Source organism: Macaca thibetana, chromosome 8 (assembly GCF_024542745.1).
Source record: "Macaca thibetana thibetana isolate TM-01 chromosome 8, ASM2454274v1, whole genome shotgun sequence".
NCBI lineage: Eukaryota > Metazoa > Chordata > Mammalia > Primates > Cercopithecidae > Macaca > Macaca thibetana.
Genome location: NC_065585.1, coordinates 124,581,175 through 124,608,247, shown reverse-complemented (window position 1 = coordinate 124,608,247; position 27,073 = coordinate 124,581,175). Strand labels below are relative to the sequence as shown.

At 43.3% G+C, this 27,073-nt stretch overlaps 1 protein-coding gene across 2 annotated transcripts in view; it reads right to left on the bottom strand.

The window, feature by feature from the left end:
* The window catches only part of PSD3 (pleckstrin and Sec7 domain containing 3), a 702,311-nt gene that overhangs the window by 540,899 nt on the left and 134,339 nt on the right, over positions 1 to 27,073 (bottom strand). For both annotated transcript variants that reach the window (XM_050801835.1, XM_050801836.1), the window contains 2 exons: positions 17,312 to 17,409; positions 14,730 to 15,602 (listed from right to left, as the gene is read on the bottom strand). In XM_050801835.1, the coding sequence (XP_050657792.1) occupies positions 14,730 to 15,482 (753 nt within the window). In that variant the 5' untranslated portion in view covers positions 15,483 to 15,602; positions 17,312 to 17,409. The remainder of the gene's footprint in view (positions 1 to 14,729; positions 15,603 to 17,311; positions 17,410 to 27,073) is intronic.

Below are 27,073 nucleotides of genomic sequence, written 5' to 3'. Positions count from 1 at the left end.
CTTTACAATGGTTCTCATAAATGCCATTCATTTTCATCTGCAGTTTCAAAGAATTACACAGCGGAGTTTTAAAATTTAATATAACAATAAATCTTATTCGTGTTGTGGGATCCGCTGGCCTATAAAAGCTGAGTAAGGCAGTTTCCACAAGGGCTTAGCTTGCTTGAAAAAACTTCAGAACAAAACACCATTCTTCCAGTGGGGGAAGGGAAAGGAAAAGGAATAGAATTGGAAGAGGGGGCCAGCCAAGTAGCCAGTCAACCAGACTCTAAAAGTTCTTGGGCAGAAGCTGAATTTATGCAAAAGTTAGCAGATTATGCACCCATTACATATACATCTGTGCAAACATGGATCTTCCTTTCTAGTAAAGGAGATAAGATTGGTACATAAATACTTCAAACTGTGTTGAAAGTGATAGGGTCACCATCATGATAATACCAACGATTCAGTGAGAACGTTTTCTACAATGTGCAGGAAGTATGCTAAGGGCTTCAAATCTTTTATAAAAAGAATGTTCACAACAACTAAAGAGTATAAAGAAAGTGAGGGTCAGAGAAGTTAAGGAATTTGCCCTCAATCACTCAGCTAGCTTGACTTTAAAACCAGAACTGACTCTAAACTAAGGCTGTCAGATAAAATAGAGGACACCAGTTACATGTGAATTTCAGATAAACAACAAATCATTTGTGAGAATAAGTATGCCCCCAATATTGCTATTTTTATTGTGAAATCTGTCAGTTTTACACAAACTCTCATCTTAAAAAGCTATATCTATATATATACACTTTTTTTTTTTTTTTTGAGACAGAGTCTCCCTCTGTCGCCAGGCTGGAGTGGAGTGACATAATCTTGGCTCACTGCAACCTCTGCCTTCAGAGATTCAGCGATTGTCCTGCCTCAGCCTCCTGAGTAGCTGGGATTAGGAGTGGTTTCTGCTGGTTAGCAGTGTCACAAAATAGACTGTTGCCCATAGTTCTGGGTACTCAATCCTTATTTCAGATGAATTGTTATGGCTATGAGAGGCATAAGACTTAGAGAAAAATGTCCTGTAGATAGAATTTGTTTTTAATGTGATACACCTAGCAAGGTTTAAACCTTTTATTTTCCTACACTCCATCAGCAAAAAATTTAGAGCATGCACTTCCAAAATATGCATATTTATTTATGACTTATATATTTATACTATTGTATTAGTAGGTCATGTGCAACAAAACTCCACAAAAATAAAGCTAGAGAGGCAAGATATAAAAATATAAACAGTTGGGAGGCCAAGGTGGGCAGATCACCTGAGGTCTGGAGTTCAAGACCAGCCTGACCAACATGGTGAAATGCCATCTCTACTAAAAATACAAGAAAATTAGCCAGGCATGGTGGCCCACGCCTGTAAACCCAGCTACACGGTAGGCTGAGGCAGGAGAATCGCTTAAATGTGGGAGGCGGAGGTTGCAGTGAGCCAAGATCTCACCACAGCACTATGGCATGGGAGATAAAGTGAGACTCTGTCTCAAAAAATAAGACAGAGATATATATATAAAATAAGATATAGATATAGATATATAGATATATATACAGAAGCACTATTTTCTTTTTTTTTTTTTTTTTTTTGAGGCGGAGTCTGGCTCTGTCGCCCAGGCTGGAGTGCAGTGGCCAGATCTCAGCTCACTGCAAGCTCCGCCTCCTGGGTTTACGCCATTCTCCTGCCTCAGCCTCCCGAGTAGCTGAGACTACAGGCGCCCGCCACCTCGCCCGGCTAGTTTTTTGTATTTTTAGTAGAGACGGGGTTTCACCGTGTTAGCCAGGATGGTCTTGATCTCCTGACCTCGTGATCCGCCCGTCTCAGCCTCCCAAAGTGCTGGGATTACAGGCTTGAGCCACCGCGCCCGGCCAGAAGCACTATTTTCTTTCAGTACCTAGTACATTGTCTTGTACACTTCACTTTCCACACTGCTGACCCACGGCGTTCTGTTTGATTCTGTAAGTCACTGGAACTCAGCACTAACTAAGAAAAGTTGAATCCAGGACATTGAATGCAGAGCATCAATCTAGGTGTATTCATCCATTTGTGTAAAATTCAAATTTTCTTTAACTCTTTCCTTTAGTTAGGCTAGGCAGACCTGGCTTAGTGTTTTATTTTTCTTTTTAAACCCTCTTCAAACAGTTCTTGAGTGTCAGGATAACTTACAAACTTGTGGATTTTCTCCTGATCATTTTTGTCAGCTGTCCTCTCTCTCTCTTTTTTTCTGGAAGCGGGTAATTGCGGGGACGGAGTCTTGCACTGTTGCCCAGAATGGAGTGCAGTGGTGCAATCTCGGCTCACTGCAACCTCCGCCTCCTGGGTTCAAGTGATTCTCATGCCTCAGCCTCCCAGTTAGCTGGGATTACAGGTGTGCACCACCATGCCTGGTTAATTTTTTATTTATTTATTTTTTTTAGTAGAGATGGGGTTTCGCCGTGTTGGCCAGGCTGGTGTTGAACCTCAAGTGATCCTCCCATCTCGGCCTCCTAATCTTTTTTTATTCTTTATTTCTTAATGAATTACTGTGGGTACATAATAATTGTATATGTTTATGGGGTACCAGCTCCCCTCTCTTCAAGCCTAACCCTCTTCTGCCCTGTTTATGGTTCAGGATGCTTCCCTTCTGCAGAAGACATTGAAGAGGTTAGAAATGTTCTGGGTAGAAGAAGAGAAATGGGAAGGCTGTTGAGAAGCCTGAGGCGGGAGAGGGCCTTGACTTGAGCCTGGAAAGAGGGGAGAAAGACAACCCTGATGAACCTGGGGGGCTGCCCAGAGGCAGCACCCTGAAATAAAAGAAGGGTGGGTGCATTTATGAGATGACTTTTATAGAATTAGTCAGAATTTTACAGGCTTTCACATGTCTACCTCCTACTTCTTTTTTTTTTTTTTTTTTTTTGAGATGGAGTGTCACTCTTGTTGCCCAGGCTGGAGTGCAGTGACTCACTGCAGCCTCCACCTCCCAGGTTCAAGAGATTATCCTGCCTCACTTTCCCGAGTATCTGGGATTACAGGTGCCTGCCACCACACTCAGCTAATTTTTGTATTTTTAGTAGAAACGGAATTTCACCATGTTGGCCAGGCTGGTCTCGAACTCCTGACCTCAGGCGATCCACCCGCCTTGGCCTCCCAAAGTGCTGGGATTGCAGGCGTGAGCCACCGTGCCTGGTCTGCCTCCTACTTCTTAACCTTGTTAGAGGACCCTGATGCATTTAACTTCACTCTTCCAACTCTACAGAGCTCTCTTGGTTTCCTGAATATTTCTTCTTCTTCTTCTTCTTCTTCTTCTTTTTTTTTTTTTTGAGACGGAATCTCCCTCTGTTGCCCAGGCTGGAGTGCAGTGGCACAATCTCTGCTTACTGTAGCCTCCATCTCCCAGGTTCAAGCAATTCTCCTCCCTCAGCCTCCCCACTAGCTGGGGTTACAGGCGCCCACCACCATGCCCAGTTAACTTTCTAGTGATTTCACCATGTTGGCCAGGCTGGTCTGGAACTCCTGAGCTCTAGTGATCCACCCGCCTCGGCCTCCCAAAATGCTGGGATTACAGGCCCGAGCCACCATGCTCAGACAGTTTTCTGAACATTTCTAAACCTCAATAATATTCTTGTTTTCAGAGTCTCATTTGTTCTGAACTGCAGTGGACGATTAATTTATGGAGAATTAAGATATCAGGTATACAGAACACAGAATGATGATTAGTTGAAAATAATACATTTTGTCTTTCTATTTCAAGATGCGAGAGATGGGTAAGAAAAATCATTTCTATTCAGACATGGAGAAAAGACAGAAAACTCAGGCCACGGGCTCCCAGCTGCTCAAATACAACCAGGACACAGAAGCAGTAGAGCTGTTGGACCTGAAAGCATGCAGCCTAGGGTGACAGGCAGTTGAGCCAAAATTAGGGTGGATGGAGGACTGGCAATCAAAGCAGGGAGGCTCTCCAGGGTCTGCATATTCTGTGCCAGGCTCAATTCCAACTTCTTTACATATTATAACTCACGTAATCCTTATTTTCCATCTGGCTCTAAAGTCTGTACTATGCTGAGTTCATGCAGAAGGACCCAAGCGAATGCAAAATTGCTTGAACGCTTTTGTACCGTAGAAATTTCCTGGCGCTTGGCCCAACTTTAGAGGACAGGAAACCCTGAGACTATCCAAGACTGAATTCCTTGCTGGTCCAGTAGGATGAGGATTTGGGACTAGATTTTATTAAAGATATTAAAATAGTTAATTATCTGAAAACGTTGATTTGTATATCTGCTATGCTTGTAATTCATGAATAACTTATTTTGTTCTTTTTCTTGCCTCAAAACAGAATGATAACCCAGGTTTTTTTTTCATAAGGTACAGACTGTTCCACCTGCAGCAAAGGCCAAGCAAACCTGAAAAGGGATGAGGTGGGGAATTAATGCTATACAGTATTTGGTCAGGCTTCATGATTAAGACAGGCCTGGAAGGGCACGGTGGCTCACATCTGTAATCCCAGTACTCTGGCAGGCCAAGGTGGGTGGATCACTTGAGGTCGTGAGTTTGATACCAGCTTGGCCAACAGAGCAACACCCCATCTCTACAAATAATACAAAAATTAGCCCAGCATGGTGGCACATCCATGTAATCCCAGCTACTTGGGAGGCTGAGGCACAAGAATCACTTGAACTCAGGAGGCAGAGGTTGCAGTGAACCGAGATCGTGCCACTGCACTGCAGCCTGGACAACAGAGTGAAACTATCTCTCTTTCAAAAAAAAAGATAGGTCTAAGAGGTCTTAATAATTGTCTTGTCTGAGAGGGAAAAAGGCAGAAAAGTCAATCTGTACATGACTGTTGTGAACTGACATATTGTAAGAGGGGTCACAAATTTCCAAATGGTATTTTTGTTCAGGGATCATGGCCTTCTCATTCTCAATTGAATCACCTGCTCTGATTTGCTATTCGAACATCAGAATTGTTTACGTGCTGCATCAAGATTGCAGTCCTTGCACTGGGAGCCTCATCCAAAGCAGCATCCTCAAACCAACCTCAGCTCCCCAACTCCCAACACGGTCTGACCAGCAAACAGCTTCGGAGTCACTGGCTTGGATCGAGTTTACAGAGCCCATTGCTGTTTCTGTTGTCTCTTAGCAACGTCTTGCAGGGTGGCCTTATTCAGTTGCCATCACTGTCTGGCACCTGGGAACGGAAATCTTCCAGGATGAGGAAAAATCTCCCAGGTCCAGGGGATGCCACCACTCTCTGATGTACAGACACACAATCTAGAAAATCCAGATTTTCTAAACTGGATTTCAAATTCTCCAATGTTGTCTTAAATGATGCATATTTTTAATGCTGAAATATGTACTTCATTTCATGACATTGTATTGTTTTCCATACATGTAGTTTACTATTTTTAGTTTATTCTTATGCCTTTGAATAAAGGGTATAATTTTATAACTCAGAAATATTTTTGAAAATTAATTACTATTATTATTATTATTTTTTGAGATGGAGTCTTGCCCTTTTGCCCACGCTGGAGTGCAGTGGTGCAATCTCATCTCACTACAAACTCCGCCTCCCAGGTTCAAGCAGTTTTGCTGCCTCAGTCTCCCAAGTAGCTAGGATTACAGGCGTGGGCCACCATGCCTGGCTAATATTTTTGTATTTTTAGTAGACAGAGGATTTCACCATGTGGGCCAGGCTGGCCTCGAACTTCTGACCTCAAGTGATCTGCCCACCTTGGCTTCCCAAAGTGCTAGGATTACAGGCATGAGCCACCATGCCTGACCATTAATTACTAATTTTTAAAATAGATTTGTTTTCGTTGTAGAGATAATCTCTCACTATGTTGCCCAGGCTGGTCTCAAACTCCTGGCCTCAATGATCCTCCCACTCTGGCCTCCCAAATTGTTGGGATTACAGGCATGAACCACTGCACCTAGCCTATAAACCTTAATCTTGATTTTCAGGTTTCAGACCAATTCACTCCTTGTGTCTATGATCACATCGCTGCTATATTCTTTCCTAAAGAATTATGAAATTCACACATGAACTCAGGAGAAGTCCAAAACGCAAATCCTCTTTACATTCTTTCAATTCAGCAAGGTTTTTCCTCTTTCACTCTGATGGCCCCTGAAGTGCATCTCTACCGAGACTCTCCTCTGACTCAATGCAACATAAATGGTGATTTTTTTCCTCAAATTATGATGTGCAGATAGTAACTTGGACAGTAATTACCCCATTGTAGGCTTGCACCGATTAAAGTATTAAACCTTTGTAAATACGCTACCAGTGTTTCTTGCTGTATGTTTTAAAATGCCTCTTTGCATGTATGTTTATCTGCCCTAAAAGCTTATAGAAAGCAGAAAAATAATCCCTTGTATATATTATAAAGGACCCAGAGAAACATGTAATAAGTAATTTAATAATGCATATGTTAACTTACACGTAATCAACAATTTAATTCCTGCATTCACTTTGAATACATAGCTTCTAATTGGATTTATGTAATACTTTTTCTCCAAAGAGCTTCACAGGCTACAAACACAAGGCAACCTAATAAATGAAGAAAAGGCAGGCGCCTGCCAGAAGCAGTTCACAAAACAGTATAAAAAGATAGGTTGTTATGGAGGATGCTCTCAATAAAAAAGAGGGTGGAAGAGCAATTTGCAGAGTATGCTAAGAAAAAGTTCACTTACAAAAAAAGAGTGAGGATGAGAAAAGTAAGAATTTTTCTATGAGCTTTCTCAAATGGCATGAAAAGAAAAGTAGGAATGATTTACTTCAGGTGAAAATATTTATTTTATAGGTTGTTTAAAGCATAGAGTAGAGCTGGATCTACTTGCCTTACAATGGAAACAAATATGTTTTCTAGTTTCCTGGCCTGTAGTAGATTTAGAAAAGGATGTTAGAGGTAGGCATAGGAATAATAGTGAGAGGAGATAGACCAGAACAGAGGAAACTGAAAAACTACTAAAAATAAAAAAGAACTCGGAGAACAGAGTACTAGCGGGACAGGGGCAAATATAAAATTTTACTAAATATAAGGGAAAATAGTCTTAAAGACCTAAGGGTACCAGCAAGCAATACTTGGGTATCAGCAGCAAGACTAGAGTGATTACTTACATTATCAGATTAAATTATGTTATGTGTATGATGTTTAATGAAACAGAAACACAGTGAATATTAAATGCTCATTAGAGAAGTTTTTATCCAAAATGTTTTTAAATTGTTACTTTAAAGGTCAAGCAAAATTTGTTTTTTAAAGAGAATTTTTGTGGGACATGTTAAAAGAACCCCCATCCTTCCTCCCTCCCTTCCTCCCTCCCTTCCTTCTCTCCTCACCCTTCTGACAATTAGCGCTATATACCTACCCATGCGACTCTTTGACCTTGGGTAGCTAGGAAGCACAGAGCTAAGTCTGCATGTCAAACATATCAGTTCTGTAGGACTTTATGGGACAGACTTTCAGGTTGTTTTTCTAATCTCAACCTCGTCTTTCCTTGACCTTGACTTTTATTTATAGATTTCCTAGACTTGATTGTTTATTACCATTTTCCTTTCACCATTGTTTTTATTTATTATTTGTGCTATTGTTGTAGGATATTGGAAATGCTTTATGGAGAAGATTGAGTCTATCTAAACAAAGTCTCCTGAGACTTCTCTGAGATATCTGTGACATGAGATAAATGGTTTAACATTTTCATTGATACTGCATCCTACAATCAGTGAGAACTCATTGAAGAGCAGCCAAGCTCCTTGCAGATAAAATGAGATTTTTCGATGATATAATATTTTAAGTGCTTGAATAATTCCCTGGAGCTTTTAAACCTCGTAATCTGCTGTAACTGGTTATTGAAAGGTTAATGCAAAGTCACACATCCTGAAAATTGAAAGTTAAATTCCAAAAAGTTAAAATTGACTAAATATAATCACAGGAAATAAGCACAACATGAAGGGCAGCCAAAAAAGAGTCACAGCTGCTGATGACTTTAGAAGGAAGGAAAGTGGATGTCCTAAAAAAAAAAAATGCAGCCCTGCCATTATTTGACAATGTCAACTCCATGTAGCCACATTCTTTCATTTGCCCGCCTTTTTCATTTGCCTGGAAACACTTACAGAGAGGTGTCAGCTAAGAGTGTAAAGCGATTGCTTTGTATAAATGTTCTATCAGAGCTCTCTCAAACTTTAGGGAAGCTAATATACATTTTATAGCTTTTGGGAGATTTTTAAAAACAACATCCTTGAACTTTGTAATATATTGGAATCAAATCATTGTGTGATGTGATTTATAGATAGATTTGCTTATTTATGCTTATTTAATAGACACGCTAAATCATATGGTACAGTTCAAGGTTCAGTATAACCCAATTCAGGGGATGCGGCTTATCTCCACCTTTTTGGGGTTCTGACTTCTGGAATACTGGGTCAGGAATCCCAGAGAACTGATGTAAAGTTGAAGAGACCACATGCAGAATCCATAATAGTCATTTGATTGCCATACAACCTGCTTGCACTAAGTCTTTGTAAGTCTCATAGCATCCTATAGTCTCTATAAATCTACAAGAAAAAAAAATTTGTTGTTTTTGAGACAGAGTCTTGTTCTGTTGCCCAGGCTGGAGTGCAGTGGCACAGTCACAACTCACTGCAGCCTCAAACTCCCAGGCTCAACTGAGATTCCTTCCTCAGCCTCCCAAAGCTCTGGGGTTATAGGTATGAGCCACCGAGCCAAGCCAGGGAAAAAAAAAAGTCTTTCAAGAGAAAATTTTTTACCATATCATAACCAGTAGCAGATTGTGGAAGCAAATCTATTTATAAATGACATCAGGTAATGATTTTATTCTACTATATGACAAAGTTCAAGGATGCTGTTTTTAAAAATCTCCCCAAAGGCTATAAAATGTATAATTTTATAGTACATTTATAGATTCTATATTAATTATACATTAACCTATAATTTAATCTCAAAATGTAAAATTGGAGACAACTCAGATAGAACATTTACACGAAGCAATCGCTTTACACTCTCAGCTGACAATTATCTGCAAGAGTTTCTGGGCATTGATTGGGTTGGCTGTCTGTATTTCCTCCTCTGCTCTCTGTTCCCTGTCAACTTTTACGAGTCGTCCCTCTCCCAGACCTCCATGGCATAACCACCTTCAGGATCTCAGCAACCCTGTTAGCACAATGCGAGCCGCACCTACCTCTGTGGCCACCATAGTAGACTAAGTGGGTACCAGCCCACATCAGACCAAAAAGTCTCTTCCCAGGGATGCAGGCCTAAGAGATTTCAGTCTTAGCCTGGATTGTCTTCTAAGGAGAAGAGATGTAAACCTGGAAGTGGTGTGGGTCAAATTCCTCCCTGTGGAGTAGGGAGATGAGTAAGCAGATGGGCAGAAAGACAAAGAGGGATTCAGAGAAGACTGAAGAACGGGCAAGCAGAAGATAGCAGAGGAGAGATGAAAAGCAAGACAACTGACATATCGAAGTTGCATTGAGCCCCTGTGTCCCAGCTCCCAATCCAATTGCTTTTCAACATGTTGCAGGGACACAGCTGTAAAGGTGTCCTTGCACTCTTGGCCCTCTGCTTCCTATAGGTGGATCCAGATCTGAACTTCCAGGAGGATTGCCCCTATACAGCGATCCACAGGACTCCTGTGTGTGAACAACGAAGGATGGGGTAAGGAGAGAAAAAGAGCAAGAGAACGTTGTCATGGGAACACCAAGGCAAATCACAAGATGAAAAAGGATTGAAACCCATTCTGCTATCTCAGGCTTTATTTATTCAAGTAATAAATCAAGACATCTGTGTCAAAACCAATGAAGCATAAAATGAACTAAAGATAACCTTTTCAATCCCATCAATACTGCCTCCTAAATACCAGAATCTTTTAAAATGGATGTTTCACTGCACATTTAATCTATATTTCTGTTAAAATTACTATATGAGCTTTTGTCCATGCTCTTTCTTTGTTCTAGTTTCTTTTATAAAATTCTAAATGACTCACCAAGTAGAATTAATATAAAGACAGAATGATCTAGAATACTATTTTATGAGAAAAACAATTTCTAAACTTGTGACAGACCAGAAAAGTCGAATAGGCTTGAGTAATGAAGGGTTTACCTTTAATGAGGTAAGTGACTGCTTCCTGGGGGTTAAGTAGACCAGGGAGTCAATGTTCAACTTGTAGAAAGGGACTTTATTTAACTGGAACCATTACAGGACAGACAGTTTGCAAATTCTGTGGTGGGAATTTGCATTACTGTTCAAAGAAAGCACTGACTCTTCCATACCTCTGAATGTCTGGCGCCTCATAGAAATCCCAGTTTTCCCTAAGAAAGGTAAGCTCACTCGGTATGTAAGTTTCCTGTAGTGAAGTCATTTGACAAAATAATGAATCTTTATAGAGAAGCTGAGATAGATGAAAATACCTTTCTTTTTCTTTTTCTTTTCTTTTCTTTTTTTTTTTTTTTTTTTTTTTGAGACAGAGTCTAGCTCTGTCATCCAGGTTGGAGTGCAGTGGTGCAATCTTAGCTCATTACAACCTCCACCTCCTAGGTTCAAGTGATTCTCCTGCCTTAGCCTCCCTAATAGCTGAGATTACAAGTGCCCGGCACCATGCCTGGCTAATTTTTATACTTTTAGTAGAAACGGGGTTTTATCACGTTGGCCAGGCTGGCCTCGAACTCCTGACCTCACATGATTTGCCAGCCTCAGCCTCCCAAAGTGCTGGGATTACAGGCGTAAGCCACCGCACCTGGCCAAAATAAATTGTTTTAATACTTATCTTTCCTTAAAGAGTTTTGTTCCCTTTCTGTATTCATAGATGCACAGGTATTATAGAATTCTTGAGGTAGAAAGATTTCCTGGAGAAAATGAGAGAAGCTAGCTTTGTTCAGTGAGTTGTCAGAGGCCCCAGAGCTAGTTTGCCAGCAAAACCAGAGCTTCTTTTTCATCTTGTAAATTAAACAAAAACTTTCTACCCAAAATGCAATGTACTTTATAGATTTACATTTCAGACGTTAGTTTGATTTTAAGGAATAACAATCAAAGACAGGGAGTTCACAGTCTTTTTCCTAGTCTGCTAGACAGTGTCTGCAAACAAGAAAATAGACCTCCACTACATTTCCATTGATTAGATAAATGAATGATGTCCCAACGCCTGTCTCACTCTCACACAAACCCCCTGCTGGCTCCTTGCCTGGTATGCTCATTTCCTCACTGTCTCCTAAACCCTGAACACTCTTACAAGCTAGTGATCAAAGCTCAAAAAGTGGATTGATTTTGAGGACCGATGGTGAGGGAGGAAGGGAGAAAGGAAGACCAAAATAGAGCAGTCAATTTTTTTGGAAATTTAAAGCCATAGATAAAATTGAGGTCAGTAAAAATGAGGGACATTAAAAAACATATTTACCACTAATTTTCTAAGGCTGTTTATATACCAAAAGTCACTGCTATTTTAAGACATAAAATGTAAAATATGAAGACCTAGCAAAAAAAATTTAAGATGTGGAAATGTCCCGTAACGATGAGAGACAAAGCTTTTCCCCCCTCTCTTTTGAGTTGGGTCTGCTTTCCTTATCTTCTTACCTTTAGTCCCAAGTTCAAATCAAATGTGAACAGTTCCCTGGGTTCCCACAGAGGGGCAGCAGCACACGAGGCCCAGGAGATGGTTAGGGCAGGCTCTGGCCCCCGCCCATAGAACATTCTCTGATTTACACTGACAGACTCACCACGCGAATGTGAGAGCCCTCCGTTGGCACCACCCTGAGCTGAGACTCCACGTCCCCCACACCTAGGCCTTCACTGCTTCTAGAAAGCTGGCTGGACTCATTCGCACAAGGTTAGGTCACTAGACCTAAAGTCCTGAGGGTCTTTTTCCCACCCTCTCCACTAGAGGAATTAGTACAGTACAGACCACCAGGCCTCAGGAAATGTAGGGTTACTTCCAAGGAAATCTTGCTAGCTAGAAAGACAGTGAAAGAAGGCAGAGAGAGCCCTGGCCTCGGGGTAGACAACTTGAGGGCTGGGCCCGAGCTGCTTCGTCCTAATCCCATGGAGTTGCTTACCATCCGCAAGCATCTGTCCCTTCACCAGTGAAGTGGGGTGATAATAACATACATCCTTGCAGAATTTTGAGATTTTCATAAGAGGAAATAGTGCAATGGAAGCTGTCCAGGTCACAGAATGCTCTGATTATTTTTACTAAAGCCTAGTCATAGAATAAACTAAGAACCAACCAATGAAGATTTGTTCTTCGTTCCTTATAATACTTGGAAAGACGCAAGCCAACAGTTTTTACTCTGGAGCCTGTGATGTTTCATCATTGAGAAAATAAATTGAGCCATTTCAAATCCTGCAAAGAAGAAAGTTTACTCTTCAGATCCAGGATTTTCCAAGTTGATACTAGGACCTCAACTCTACTGTACATGTGTAGGAATAGAGTTTCCTTCCCTGCAAATGACGTTTCCCTTTAATAAACATAACTGAGCACATTTTCCCTGAGTTCATCGACTGAAAGCTTCCACTGTGGGGGATTGATGGTGCTAGCATCCACAGTGGTCAAGAAGATACTATATTTTAATCAGCTTTTTGATACTTTGCTACAACTCATATAGCTACATTCCAAAACATGAAAGGATTGAGTAATTCTCACACACTCATCTTTCAAGTCTAGATAGCACCTTAATCTGTCCAGGGCTGGACAGATGGAAAAACTATTGTGTTGCTTTGTCTAACACCCAACCCTGGGCAGTGATAGCCATAGCGCACCCACAGGATCTGAGGGTGCTAATTTCCCAACTCCCCTCTCTCCCCATGGCAGAGGGAATCACACAGTCTGACCATGGGTTCCCTGGTCCTTCCTGGTGTCTCATTGATTTGGCTTCTCCTCTTTTCTCCCTTAGGACTACTGAGGGCCCCTTTCGCTTTAGCCCACAGATCTCCACCACAGTGTGAGGCAGGGGACATCATCAGTGTTTTCATGATGGAAAAACTGAGCCTCAGAGAGCTCTGGTGGCTTGCTCTGAACAAGGACTCGGACTTGGGGCTTCTAACTTTTTAGCCAGGAATCCTGCAACCTTTAACTCAGATGGAGCAGATGTCGGGGGCCCATTTGCAGAGGGGTCTGAATAAGGCGGACAAGGGTGAGATCCACACACTTGGACCAATTCCCAAAGTGCCTCTCCCCAGAGAAATGGCAACAGCTCTGAGGCTTCAGCTTATCCCCCGAAGGCGGGAGGGGAGAGTGGGAAAAGATGGGGCTTTCAAGTCATCAGGCCACCACTGAAGTACACAAACAATGACTGGGTGACCCCACGTACAGAGATGGGCTCTGACGCAGGGGTTTGTCATTCCTCCTAAATCCCGGTAGGAAATAAGAGATGCAAGAATTAGGATGGAATGTAAACTATTTCTTGAGGAAGCATGCTAGCATCTCTTCCTCCAACAGTGCTACTCTGGAGAGAACTTTCTCCCCGATTCTTAACTGTGGTTATGCAAGCCCTTGTTAGAAGAGGGAAGGAGGGGTGCCGTGAGAAGCCTGCAGGAGAGGGCATGGCGTTCAGATGAAGCGGCACCCCCTCCAAGCCCATGAGCGGCCCCTGCCAGATGCTGTGAATTTCATTCATTTCTTTTGTGACTTCCCTGAGATTCCTCTCCATGCTAACCCTCAACACTCCAATGACCCCCTCTTCCTTCCATCTCATCCCACCACCCTCCACACCCTTCCTCCCCTCCACCCTCATGCTCACACACATGTAAAGGATAGCAGGATGTCCACACTGTGAGAAAATAAAGCTGAATGCATCATTTTAACTTTTGTCCACCCATGTTGAGGACAGTGCCCCTGAGCTGGGGGGAGAAGGTGGGTTGCAGACACCAGCACGACCGGAAGGCGGGGCCAGAAGTGAGGAACGTGAGATGCTAACAAGGGCAGGCAAGGCCGTGATCAGAGGCAGAGCCCATAGAGCTGGAAACAGGAGCCCACAAAGCTGGAAAAGACCCTGGAGGCCACACAGGGCTGCCTTCCTCTTCCAGATGGGGAACGGAGGCTCCTGTCCTAGGCTGCACATCCATTGGGTGGTGGTGGTCTAGGTGTGTTTGGGAGATGGGAGGCAGATAAGAGCCCTAGAAAGTCAGGTGTTCATGGATGACAGTAGGGTGTGGCTGAGTTCCAAGGCTGCGCTCCAGTTCTGGAAACCTCCACAGCTCCCTGGAGCCTCCCCCATTGTTCCCAATGCCCATTCTGGAGAACAGACTTTGCTTTTGCCCTTGTCTTTCTGCAAGGGTGGGGAGGGTATTTGCCCAGTCACGTCTCCATCCCCTCCTCTGAAACTGGAGCTGTGGAGCTCTATTTCTCAAAGTGGTTAAGAGGAGTCATGGGATGTGAGAAAATGCCTAGCACATCACAGAGCCCAATAAATATCTGGGTACCTCCTTTGTCCTTCCTTCTGGTGTTCCCCCATAAAGTATGCCTGACTTTTCTTCTCCCATCTTTGGCAGAAATCTTGGGAAATAGTTGATCCTTGCCTCCTTCTAAACGAAACGTTTTCAGCCTGGAAGGTGGCAGAGGACAGAGCCAACGCCAGGCCTGGGAAGGCTGCGGCTCGTGGGTACCTCTGCTGTCAAGGTGTGGCCCATTCAAGCAGAGGAGAGAACCAATGCCAGAAATTGGGGGCCAGGGTGGCATGTCTGTCCCCTGGCCCCCTTTTTTCTGCTGGGTTTCAGGCCATGCGAGTTCTTACCTTGAGAGGCAGAGTGGCAGGCGGTGCTGGGCAGCCCTTGCTGGTGTGCACGGCTGGACAGTACCTGTAGAGCCGTGCCCTTGTCGCCTGCACTGCGGGACCTGTGGCCTCCTTACAGCTCCCAGGGAGTATTTGGCAGGTCTCGGCACCTCTCCTCAGCACATTCTTTTCCTCTCCATCTGCAGTGTGGACCAGGACAGCCCTTGGAGGGAAGCATCCCAAGTTATCCCTGCATCGGGGGTCCATGCCCCACAGGTCCTGGGTGGCAGAAGTGACTGGCCAGTGCTTCCAGCCCATGGAGGGACTGCCGCTTTCGTCACTCATGACGGGAGCTGGGCTAGGAAGCCTCCATGCCCGGGGCTGTAGCCCGCCCAGTGTCTTGGAGGAAGGGGCCTGGCAATGCCTGTAATGTAGGGATCTGTAATCACCACCCCTGCTTACATCCGGATCCTGGGATTTTTTCCTCCCTTCCTTCTTTTCCCTTGGAGCAGAGCAAGTGAAAGCAGCTGGTTCCTCCGTCTCAGGGCCTGCCTTCTGCAGCAGCCTCAAAGGAGGGGCAGCTGAGCCCTGTGTGCGCCTGAGGTCCCGGCCTGCCAAGAAGCCTGTCCTGGGACTTGGGAAACTGTGTCCCTCCTCCAGGCCCCCTGGGGTTGCCGCTGGAGACGGGGCGGGGAGAGCGCAGGCTGGAGGAGCCCGCAGCTGGATGAAGAGGAAGGAAGTTTTCATCTGCTGCTGCTGAAACTGCCCAGCCATTTCCTCCAGAGGGGTCGGGCTGGTCCCTGCCAGGGTGGAGTTTCAGGCCTCAGTGCCCAGGGATGCGAACAGCAGCAGCTGTGGGCAGACGTGACTCAGCCCCATGGTTCCACCGACAGCCTGAGGAAGCAAACAGCAAGTCTTCAGCTCCGGGGGAGTCTTAAACTAGGGGGGTCAGATAATGATTGTGGGCATGGAGCTGGACTCTGGGCCTATATCGCAGAAGCAGGAAAAGATAGTAGTGGAGAATAATCTACAAGTGAGGGGTGGCAGTGAGGACAGCCAAGACAACCCCTCTCACCTTTGTTTTCGCTTTTGTTGAGACAGAGTCTGGCTCTGTTGTTCAGGCTGGAGTGCAGTGGCATGATCTCAGCTCAATGCAACCTCCGCCTCCCGGGTTCTAGTGATTCTCCTGCCTCACCCTCCCGAAGAGCTGGGAGTACAGGCACCCGCCACCACGCCCAGCCAATTTTTGTATTTTTTAAGTAGAGACGGGGTTTTGCCATGTTGGCCAGGCTGGTCTTGAACTCCTGACCTCAGGTGATCCATCCGCCCCACCTTGGCGTCCCAAAGTGCTGGGATTACAGGTTTGAGCCATCACAGTCGGCTCCCTCTTGCCTTTGTGTATCTAAATGGAATCACTTTTTCTTCACTGCCTCCTTCCTCTTATTTGAAATGAAAACACTATTCATTTCAGAGTTTAATCCTAAATTCTGTGTTAGCTATTCTTGTGATTTGGTGACTGACCTGTGAGACACTGCTTTATAAACGAAGCCTCCAATAAACTTTGAAGTGTACTTTTCATCTACTTTGTTTGCATTATTTTTACTAAATACTTTAAGCCTCTAGGATAAAGTGTACAACAGACAGTTGTAAGCAACTTTAATATTGTCATGAATTTGCGCTTTAAATCCTGTGGTCATTTATGGGTTCTCTAGGAGAGGTCTCACATAAAAATACTTGGTGTCATAGTTTGTGTCCCCTCCAACATTCTGGTGCTGTGATAGTAGGAAGAGGGGGGTGGCATTTCAGAGGCAATCGGATCCTGAATGTGCTTCCTTCATGAATGGGATTAAGACCCTTATAAAAGAATCTTCACACAGCTGTTGAGCAGTAGGTTGCCCTTCTGCTTTCCACCCAATGAGGACACAGTATTCCTCCCCTCCAGAGGACATAGTCCTCACCAGACAAGGCACCAGATACTTCCAGTCCCCAGAACTGAGAGAAACCAAATTTCACTTCTTTATAAATTACCCAGTCTATGGCATTTTCTTAGAGCAGCATGAAAGAAACTTGGTATTAACTCACCCTCCAAAATGAAAAGAAAGTGGTATTTTGTTGCAGCTGTGCAGAAGACACTTAGCATCAAAGAAAGAGAGAGAGAGAAAAGAAGAAAGAAGGAAGGAAGGAAGGAGGGAGGGAAGAAAGAAGGAAGGAAGGAAGGAAGGAAAAAAGAAAGAGGAAGGAAGGAAGGAAGAAAAAGAAAGAGAGAGAAATAGAAAGAAAGATGGAAAGAAAGGAAGAAAAAGAAAGAAAAAAATTAAGAAAAAAGAAAAACATAAGAGAGAAAGAAGAAATAAGATTTAAAAAAAAAAAAAACCCAGTAACAAATCAGGCTGGAAGGGTTTTTTGTTGTTGTTGTTGTTTTTAAATATAATTTAGCCCATCCTAATTAGAGAGAAGAAAAAAATAATCTAAACCTTTTAACTTGTGAGAACATGGTAGTGCTTTTTAAAAATGGAGATCATTTCTTTCTAGCAAATTGTAACAGGTAATTGAAAAGCATAATAAATAAAAAATGAGACAAAAGGAAGAAGAAAAGAAATCACCTTAAAATTCAGTTGAGTCACTCACATTCATGGTATTTCTATAGGCTTAGTACCTCTCAGAGGGAAAGGAACCTTTCTGAGTCATGCTGACCTTGTACCTGAGGAGGAAAGAAGGCAGGTGTGAGAAAGCTCCAGTCTTCATCAATGTGACATAACTTGACTAAAAGGGAACCAGGAAATCATCCTCCAAAACAAAATGAGCATGTGGTCTAGAACTTCCTTGCTCTGCATGCAGCATCGTGTCAAGTCTGGGTGAATTCTCCCTCCCTGACTCCTCAGCATCCCCACACATGGGCAGCACCCCTGGGGCATCAGGGGCCAGTGGCCCTGGCTGACCACGGCAGGCCAGGCTGAATCCTTGGAAATTCTCAGGATGCCAGGATGCCCGGTTGGAGTCTTATGATAGTTTTCCTTGTTAAACATCTTCACACAGTTTTTTTCACCAAAGGTTAAGGAGGTTTTGCTCACATTTCCAGATAGCTGGCAAGTGACTCAATCTACATCTCATTTAGAAACATGCTCAAATCTGTTTAGGCCAGGCACAGGCTGCTATAATCCTTTTTATCACAAATACCAGTACAGAGAATATTTTGACAAAATCATATATGTCCAAGTGTAATTGTAGGTTGATCTCATTACATTAATGCTCATAAAACATTTTACATAAGTGATGTCCAGTCCTCTATAGGTAATTTTCACACTCTCTTATACAAGAACTTGTCTGAACATTGCAATCACTGTACAAACAGTACTGTGTGTTGACTGATTAACTGCCAACAACATAGGAAGCTGTGTCTTCATATGGAACAGGAATTTGGGTGAGAAGAAACCAGCATTTTGTTTTAGCTTCCGAAGGTGCCAACCATGATGTCAGGTGCTTTGCACAGTGTATTTCATTCAACACACAGCACAATCCTGTGAAGTAGGTGGCATGATTTCTATGTTGCAGTTAAGGAATGTGAAGCTCAGGGAAGGCACAACTGCCCCAAGTAGGCAGGGGCTTTAAAGAGCCGTCAGATGAGAAGTTTCACTCCTTCGCCTCTTTCCATTTCAAACATCCAACTTCTAAACCAAATGAAGTAAAGTATCAAGGAAACCATGGTGGTGCGGGCAGCATGTCCAGGGCACTTCTCTCTTCTTTTTATTTGCAAGCTCGCCACAGTGGGGATTACTGCCCAACATTTCATTTCTGGGTTGTGCGGGCTGAAATAGGAGAAGGGTAAAGAAATGGTGGATGACACTTGAGAGCTGACAGGAGTGCTGACTTGGAGGATTCATGTAAGACATTTTCTTGGGACACCCTTAAGTATTAGGAGGCACATTTAGGGGATGGGAGTTCTGTATGAGATGTGGAGGAAAGTGCCAGAGAAACACAAGTAAACAGCAGAGTGATTTGAGAGCATAGACTTTGGTGCCACGCAGACATTTCTCAGCCCTACTTCCACTGTGTGGCCATGTGACCTTAGGCAAGTGTATCAGTCTGCTCTCATGCTGCTGATAAAGACGTACTAGAGACTGAGTAATTTATAAAGGAAAGAGGTTTAATTGACTCACAGTTCTGGAGGACTGGGGAGGCCTCATGAAACTTACAATCATGGCAGAAGGGGAAGCAAACATGTCCTTCTTCACATGATGGCAGCAAGGAGAAGTGCAGAGCAAAAGTGGGAAAAGACCTTATAAAACCATCCGATCTTGTGAGAACTCACTCAATACCATGAGAACAGCACGGAGGTAACCCCACCCCCCATGATTCAGTTACTTCCCATTGGGTCCCTCCTGTGACACGTGGGGGATTATGGGAACTACAATTCAAGATGAGATTTGGGTAGGGACACAGCCAAACCATATCAACAATTTACTTGGCCTTTTTGACAATCAGGTCCTCTTCTCTAAGATGAAGTAATAATAACTACTTCGTTTTTAATAATAGCCATTCTGACTTGTGTGTGATGGTATCTTATTGTGGCTTTGATTTGCATTTCTTTAATGATCTGTGCTGTTGAGCTTTTTTCATATAGTTGTTGACCACCTGTGTGTCTTCTTTTGAAATGTATTCATATACTAACATAAGAACAGAAAACCAAATACTGCATGTTCTCGCTCGTAAGTAGAAGCTAAGTGATGAGAACACATGAGCACATAGAGGGGAACAACACACACTGGGGCCTATTGGAGAATGGAGAGTGGGAGGAGGGAGAGGATCAGGAAGAATAACTATTGGGTATAGGCTTAATACTGGGTGACAAAATAATCTGTACAACAAATCCCCAGGACACAAGTCTACCTATATAACAAACCTGTACGTGTACTCCTGAACTTAAAAGTTAAAAAAAAAAATAGCTACTTTCAAGGGCTGTTGTGAAAATTAAGTGTAGGTACAAAAGGCTTCCTTAGCATAGTGCCTGTTACCTAATCGGTTCTGTATAATAAATGTTAGTTACTTTTAGAATTGAGACCCACATGTTATCCTGGAGAAAATTTGTTCACCCAACAGAACAATTTGAGTTGTTTCATGAAATATATAATTTTTTTAACCAGCAATAGGTAATTACATGCATGTTTTTATGCTTCCTGTCTGATGGGAAAGCACCTAAGAGCTGAGGAATTAATTGGGATGTGGGAGGGTCAGGAATGGATTTGGGGTCAGGGGAAATGGGTTTGAGTTCTGAAGTAACTAATCATTAGCTGTGACTCACAGCAGGTTTGAACCTCCGTGGACATTGTTTTAACACAACGAAGTAAATTTCTGCCCTTCCTACTTTATGGAATTGTTTTGCAGGTCAAATGGGATAATCTATGTAGGAATACTTTATACACATAAAACTGATATAAGGTCACACACCACATGACATTTCGGCTAGTGATAGGTTGTCCCATAAGATTATAATGGAGCTGAAAAATTCCTATCATCTAGTGATGTCATCACTGTCATAATGTCATAGCACAGTGCATCACTGATGATGCTGGTGTAAACAAACCACTATGCAGCCAGGCACATACAATTATGTATAGTATGTAATACTTGATAATAAATGACTATGTTACTGGTTTATGTATTTACTATTTTATCATGATTTTAGAGTGTACTCTTTCCACCTATAAAAAAAAGTTGGCCAGGCATGGTGGCTCACGCCTGTAATCTCAGCACTTTGGGAGGCCGAGGTGGGTGGATCATTTGAGGTCAAGAGTTTGAGGCCAGCCTGGCCAACATGGTGAAACCCCATCTCTACTAAAAATACAAAACTTAGCCAGGCGTGGTGGCAGGCACCTGTAATTCCAGCTACTCAGGAGGCTGAGGCTGGAGAATTGTTTGAACCCGGGTGGCGGAGGCTGCAGTGAGCCGACATTGCACCACTGCACTCCAACCTGGGTGACAGTGAGACTTCATCTCAAAAAAAAAAAAAAGTTAACTGTAAAACAGCCTCAGGCAGGTCCTTCAGGAGGTATTCCACAAGAAGACATTGCTATCCTAGGAGAGGACCACTCCATGCTTGTTTTTAGCCCTGAAGAACCCTCCAGCGGGACAGGATTTGGAGCAGGGAGACAGTGACACTGATGATCCTGACCCTGTGTAGGCCTAGGCAGTTGTATGTATTTGTGCCATTGTCTTTGACAAAAAAGTTTTAAAAGTAAGAAAAAAATGCTAACAGAAAAAAGCTTATGTTATAGAATAAGTATATAAGAAAGAAAATATTTTTCTATGACTGGAAACTGTGTTTTAAGCTAAGTGCTACTACGAAAGAGACAAAAGGTTAAAAGAATAAAAGAGTTTATAAAGTAAACCTGTTACAGTTAGCTAAGGTAAATTTATTATTGAGAAAGAAAAAATATTTTAAAAATAAATTTGTTGGAGCATAAGCGAACTATGTTGATAAAGCCTAGAGTAGTGTAATATCCTAGGCCTTCACAGTCACTCACCACTTAGTCACTCACTCACTCACCCAGAGAACTTCCAGACCTTTAAGCTCCATTCATGGTAAGTGCCCTATATAGGTGGACCTTTTTTTCTTTTCTTATTTTTTTTTTTTGGAGACTGAGTTTCGCTCTTGTTGCCCGGGCTGGAGTGCAATGGCGTGATCTCAGCTCACTGCAACCTCTGCCTCCCAGGTACAAGTGATTCTCCTGCCTCAGCTTCCCAAGTAGCTGGGATTACAGGCGTGTAACACCATGCCTGGCTAATTTTGTATTTTTAGTAGAGATGAAGTTTTACCATATTGGTCAGGCTGGTCTCAAACTTCTGACCTCAAGTGATCCACCTGCCTCGGCCTTCCAAAGTGCTGGGATTACAGGCATGAGCCACTACACACTCGGCCAGGTGGACCATATTTTATCTTTTATACTGTATGTTTACTGTACTTTTTTCATGTTTAGATATGCTTAGATATGTAAATGCTGATCATTGTATGATCATGCCAACAGTATTCAGTAGAGCAGTATGGTGCACAGGTTTGTACTCTGGGAGCAGTAAGCTAGACCAGAAAGCCTAGGTGTAGGTTATACCATCCAGGTGTCCAAAAGTGCACTCTGTGATGTTCAGCAGAGACAAAAGTACCCGAGGATGCATTTCTCAGAACATATACCTGTTGTGAAGCAACATATGACTGTGTATGTTAGATCCTTGAATTGTGAAGAATGTTGTTATAATAATAATATTATTACTAACAGTAATTCTAAACTATTCATTGTTTGCGATTTCTCTGAAGTCTCAAGGTTCTTGCTCCGAAATAGTGCTAAGGTGAGGCCCTATTTTTTCGCTAGCACCACAGACCTTCAAGATTCATAAACTATGGATGCAAACAACAGATCATTAAAACTATACTTTATTTGTGCTAGTGATATCTTCTCATCACTTCTACAGAGAAAAAGAACATTCTAGAATCCTAACAATGGTGACAAGGGGTGCGGGCACAGCGTTATTAGGAGGAGGAGACACCAGAGCACCAATTTCTCTCACTTAAACCTTATGACAACCTTAAGAAGTAGGCAGCATGATCCCCCGCTTGCAAATGCAGTAAGAGAGAATGGGGGAGATTGAGAAGGTTGTAGAAGGTGATGCCATTAGGGAGAACAGTGGTTGAGGTGTGTATACAGGTCTGGCTCTTCCCTCTCCTCTCTACGACTGGTGGACTTAATGTAAACAGCATGTCCAGCCTGACTGTACTTCCTGTCCCCAAAGCCCAGGCTCCCAAGAAAGATCCACCCACCCTACATGAGCTCCCTTTGCTCATCAGGGAGCTTTACCATCTCTAATGTTTTTTCCCTAATGTTTTTAAGAACTTATGTGATTCAAGACTGCATAAAAATGGTACCTTATCAACACCATTGATTGAATTGAAGAAAACCAATTATCTCAAAGGAATGATGATTCCAGAGAACAAGTGTTAGAGGCTTAAGACCCAGGAAATCCCAAGGATTCCTGAAAATATTCTATTCAGAGTTTTAGGTCAAAGGAGGCACAACCTGCCTCTCAGTTCTCATTCATTCTCCCAGATGATGGAGTCTACCACTCTCTGTCCCTGGCATTTATTTGCAGAGCTCTTTAGGGTCACTGTGCCCAATTTGGTTGTGACCTGGCGGGCATTCACAGCCTGATAGGAAGAAAAAAATGTGGTAATCTTAGCTGTTCCTGCTGTAACAATTGCGTTTGGAAAATGACCTGCATTCTTAAGTCAAGAAAAAATGAGAGACAAGGTACAGCTGGAATGGGACATGGGACTGAGGGAGAGTTTGGCAGAACTGAAACCTGAATAGCTAGCGAGGCATGAGCATGTTAAGGGAGTGTGTGTTAAGGGCATAGATGAGGGGACTGAGCTGAGAGATGACCTAGGAGAATCACAGCAATGGTAAGAACTAGCACTGACCATCCCTACGCATGCCTCAACAAATAAAGCTTCAAAACATTCTAGGATATTCTATCTACCAATTAGAAATACATTTTCAGAGTCAGAGCTTTAGTCTTTCTCCACTATTATAAGGAAATTTCTGTCCATGTGAGCTTCATGTAATATTGGTATTGGCAATGATGATGATGATTATAGCTACTGTCTTAGTCCATTCAGGTTGCTACATAACAAAATAATATAGACTTGGTGACTTACAGACAACAGAAATTGATTTCTCACAGTTCTAGGGGCTGGGAAGTCCAAGATTAAGGTCTCAGCAGATTTGGGGTCTGGTGAGGGCTGCTTCCTCATAGACAGTGGTATTCTAACTCCAACCTCACCGGTGGAAGGGGTGGGAGGTTTTTCTGGAGTCTCTTTGATAAGAGAACTAATCTCATTCATGAGTGCTCTGCCCCCATGACCCATCACCTCCCAAAGGCTCGATATCCTAATATCATCCCCTGGAGAGGTGAAGATTTCAACATTTTCCATATGTCACTTCTAATCTTTAGAACAAAGTAAATATTAGAATCTCTGTCTCAAAGATGTGGAAACAAGTCTGCAGAAGTGAAACTTTTCCCTGAAGTGACAGCAATGGAGTGGATACGGGCCCAGGTCGTTTAGGCTCTGAAGTCCACGCTGTTTCCATGATGCCAGGCTGCTTCCTAATTAGTATATTTAGGAGATAACTCTATTTTATAGATAAAGACCTGAGATTTGGAGAGGGGAAGAAAAGAAGAAAACATTTTCACCTCCTCTCCAGGAACCAGGGCCCATCATCCTCTCAACTCCTTAAACTCGTGCTTTTTCCAAACTGAGTCCCTGGTGACCATTTTTTGCCTCTCCCTGAAAAGCAAGCCCAGTTCATTTCTTCAGTAGATGACACCGTGTCAGATATTTCCCCTTGTGATTATTATTTCTGGAAGAACCAGATGGGAAAGCTTGGGAAACATTCTAATTAGAAGGAGTCTTTCATTTCCATCCTGTTTCTATTTCCCTTCCAGCCCCCACCCCCATCCCATGCACACATTGGCACATTCTGAGTGCCTCTTTGTATTTTAGGTTGATATGTGCCTACCTTGGCAGCTGATCACACAGGCAGACTGCTTTTGAAGTAAATGGAAAAAGCACCCAAACAGACAAGAGTACTGAGCCACAGGGAGTTTGAATGTCCTGTTCTGTGTCAAGCCCAGACGGCCAGTTCTCTTATTCATAGTTTCTGAAGCCCTTTTATACTAAAGAGTGCTGGACAGTGAGAGACAGGGTCTTTTAGCCACGCAGGGCTCAAGTTCCACCCTGTGAAGTCAGTGGGAAGCTGTGGTAGATGCCATTTGAGTGTGAGGAGTGAGGGGCTGTACCTCCTCCCCTTACCCTCTCATTGCTCCTCAGTGAGGTCATCCTCACAGTGTTGTGCATTTACTGGAAGCAGCCTTCACAAAACCTTGATTAGATGAATAGGAATGACTTCTAAGAGCGCATTTTCTAAGTAGTCAGCTCATGTCTGTTGACCTTGGTAATGGCTGCAGTGGTATCTAGTGTCCCTATGAGACAAGCAGTTCCCATTGGCTACTCAATTTCATCCTCCCCAGGCTACAGCGGTGAAGTAACTGAGGCCTGAGAGATGAAGCAACTTGCCCAAGGTCACTAACAAGAGGCAAAGCCAGCACTTCAACCTTTTTTGTCCTAACTCCAACCTGGGGCTCTGAAGTCCTGTCGCTCCACCGGAAGGCCCCTCAGTACCATCCATGCCCAGGGTGGGGCACTCAGGTTGGGTGGGAATGCAGTCACACTGAGTGGGACCGTGATCTGGTTCCCCTCTGCCTGGCAGACCTGGAGGTATGGACAACCTTGGCCGGGTATGAGTGGGATAGGAGCACGTGTGCTCAGCTCACATGCTCTATGCCTTTCAGAAGCAAATCTTGCAATAGTGGAAGAATGTCCTTATTTATCTTAAAAAGTCATACCAAGTAGATGAAGCATGACACGTAGTGGGAGGAAAGCAACACTTAAAAGTACAACCATGGCCGGGCACGGTGGTTCATATCTATCACCCCCACACTCTGGGAGGCCAACATAGATGGATCACTTGAGTCCAGGAGTTTGAGACCAGCCTGGCCAACATGATAAAACCCCATCTCAAAAAAAAAAAAAAAAAAAAAAAAAAAGTTAGCATTAGCCAGGTGTGGTGGAGCATGCCTACTGAGGTGAGAGGACTGCTTGAGCCTGGAAGTTCCAGGCTGCACTGAGCTGTAATTGTGCCACTGCAATCCAGCCTGGGTGACAGAGGAGACCTCGTCCTCAAAACACACACACACAAACAAAAAAGCAACTGTTTGAAGCATAAGGCTTTTCTTAGGTCTTCATGATGGCAAATGATTGCTCATTCCCTTGAGCACATACATGCAGGTGAGTTTGTTTTTCAACCTGTCTTCTTTCCCCTCTAGTGAAAAAGCCGTGTAAGTGGGAGAGGAAACAGTTCTTTCATATGGTGCAAATGCACCCATCAGAGTCCCGTAGAACCAAGAGTTCTACCCTTACCGATTAACTTCTCTGGGTTAAGCATTGTCTTGAGGGGTAAGAGTGGATTCTCCTTTAAAATATTAGCTACTGCGGGAGGAGAAAACCCTCTATCCCTAATATCTTGCTTCAAGTGGTTTTCTGAGGCTGCTTCCTTCTACACTGTCAGGTCCAGCAGCTCCTGAAGATGGGTGGTGGTGGAAGGAGGAGAGAATGGGCCAAGGGCAGGCCAAGAGGGAGCTGAGCAGCACTCAACATCCTCCATGAACTCAACAGAAGTCAAGAATGCAGGCAGCTCATGATGAAGTCCTGTGGTGGCCCAGGTTTACCGAGCTCATTCACAATTACAGTTGGATAATTTTTCTTTGGTCATTTTCTACTTTAGAAATACAGTAAATGAAGTAGCAATGTTTTTAAAAACAGGCTTCATCGCTTCCAGCTCCTTGTGATAGCAAATACTTGCATCTAAAGGAAATATACTTGTGTGTGTACACACAGGTGGCTGTGCTGTTTGTTTTCCATTCTGCAATAGGAAAAAAACAGTTAACAGGCTTTAAAAAAATCATCCAAGCAGAAAATTGGGAAGAGCAGCAGCTGTCAGAAGAAATGTGTGCAGGGGTTACAAACGATTTCTCATTCACTCCAGATGCTCTCCTTCCCGGTCACCAGAGCCCCATCTGAGAGGCAGATGTGACGGTGCTGGCAGTGACAATGACAGAGGAAGAAATGGGAGGGAGAAATGGTTAGCTTATTTGTTTTAAAAGAAGCTGCTCAAATGTTTTGAGTCCTTCTATGCTTCGTGAGTCATATACCCACTGAATGGGCAGGGCTTGGCTTGAAAGTGGAGACGGCCTGTCTCTGCCATTTCCTGAGCGGATGATCTTAGGCAAGTCACTTGGGCTCTCTAATGCTCATTTTCTCACTTATAAAACAATGATGATAATACAGTCTGCTTTACAGAACTGAAGGAAGAACTAAGCAAGACAGTATGTAAGAAAGCAGTTTATAGAATGGAGATTACTATGCACAAGGGAGTTATTTTTCTGAACAAACGGCTGGACTCAAGCTCACAAAATATCCATGACAACATGCCCTTTAGGGTGATTGTGAGTAACGTAAATCTTAAAGGATAATTAGGAACTGGACAGTTAAATAAGAAGACAGAGAGCACTTAGGTTTTGCATGAGCAAAACACACATACAAAGAAACCACGAAGCATGCAATCTGCAGGGCAGGCTGGGGCATGCAGACTTGAGGGGTGGCGGGTGAGCAGGGGTGGGCAGAGATGAGCTCCCAGGGCATTTGGCTCCATAGCAACTAATTATAAAGTTTGAAGTAGGAAGTGGCAGGAGCCTGATCCTAG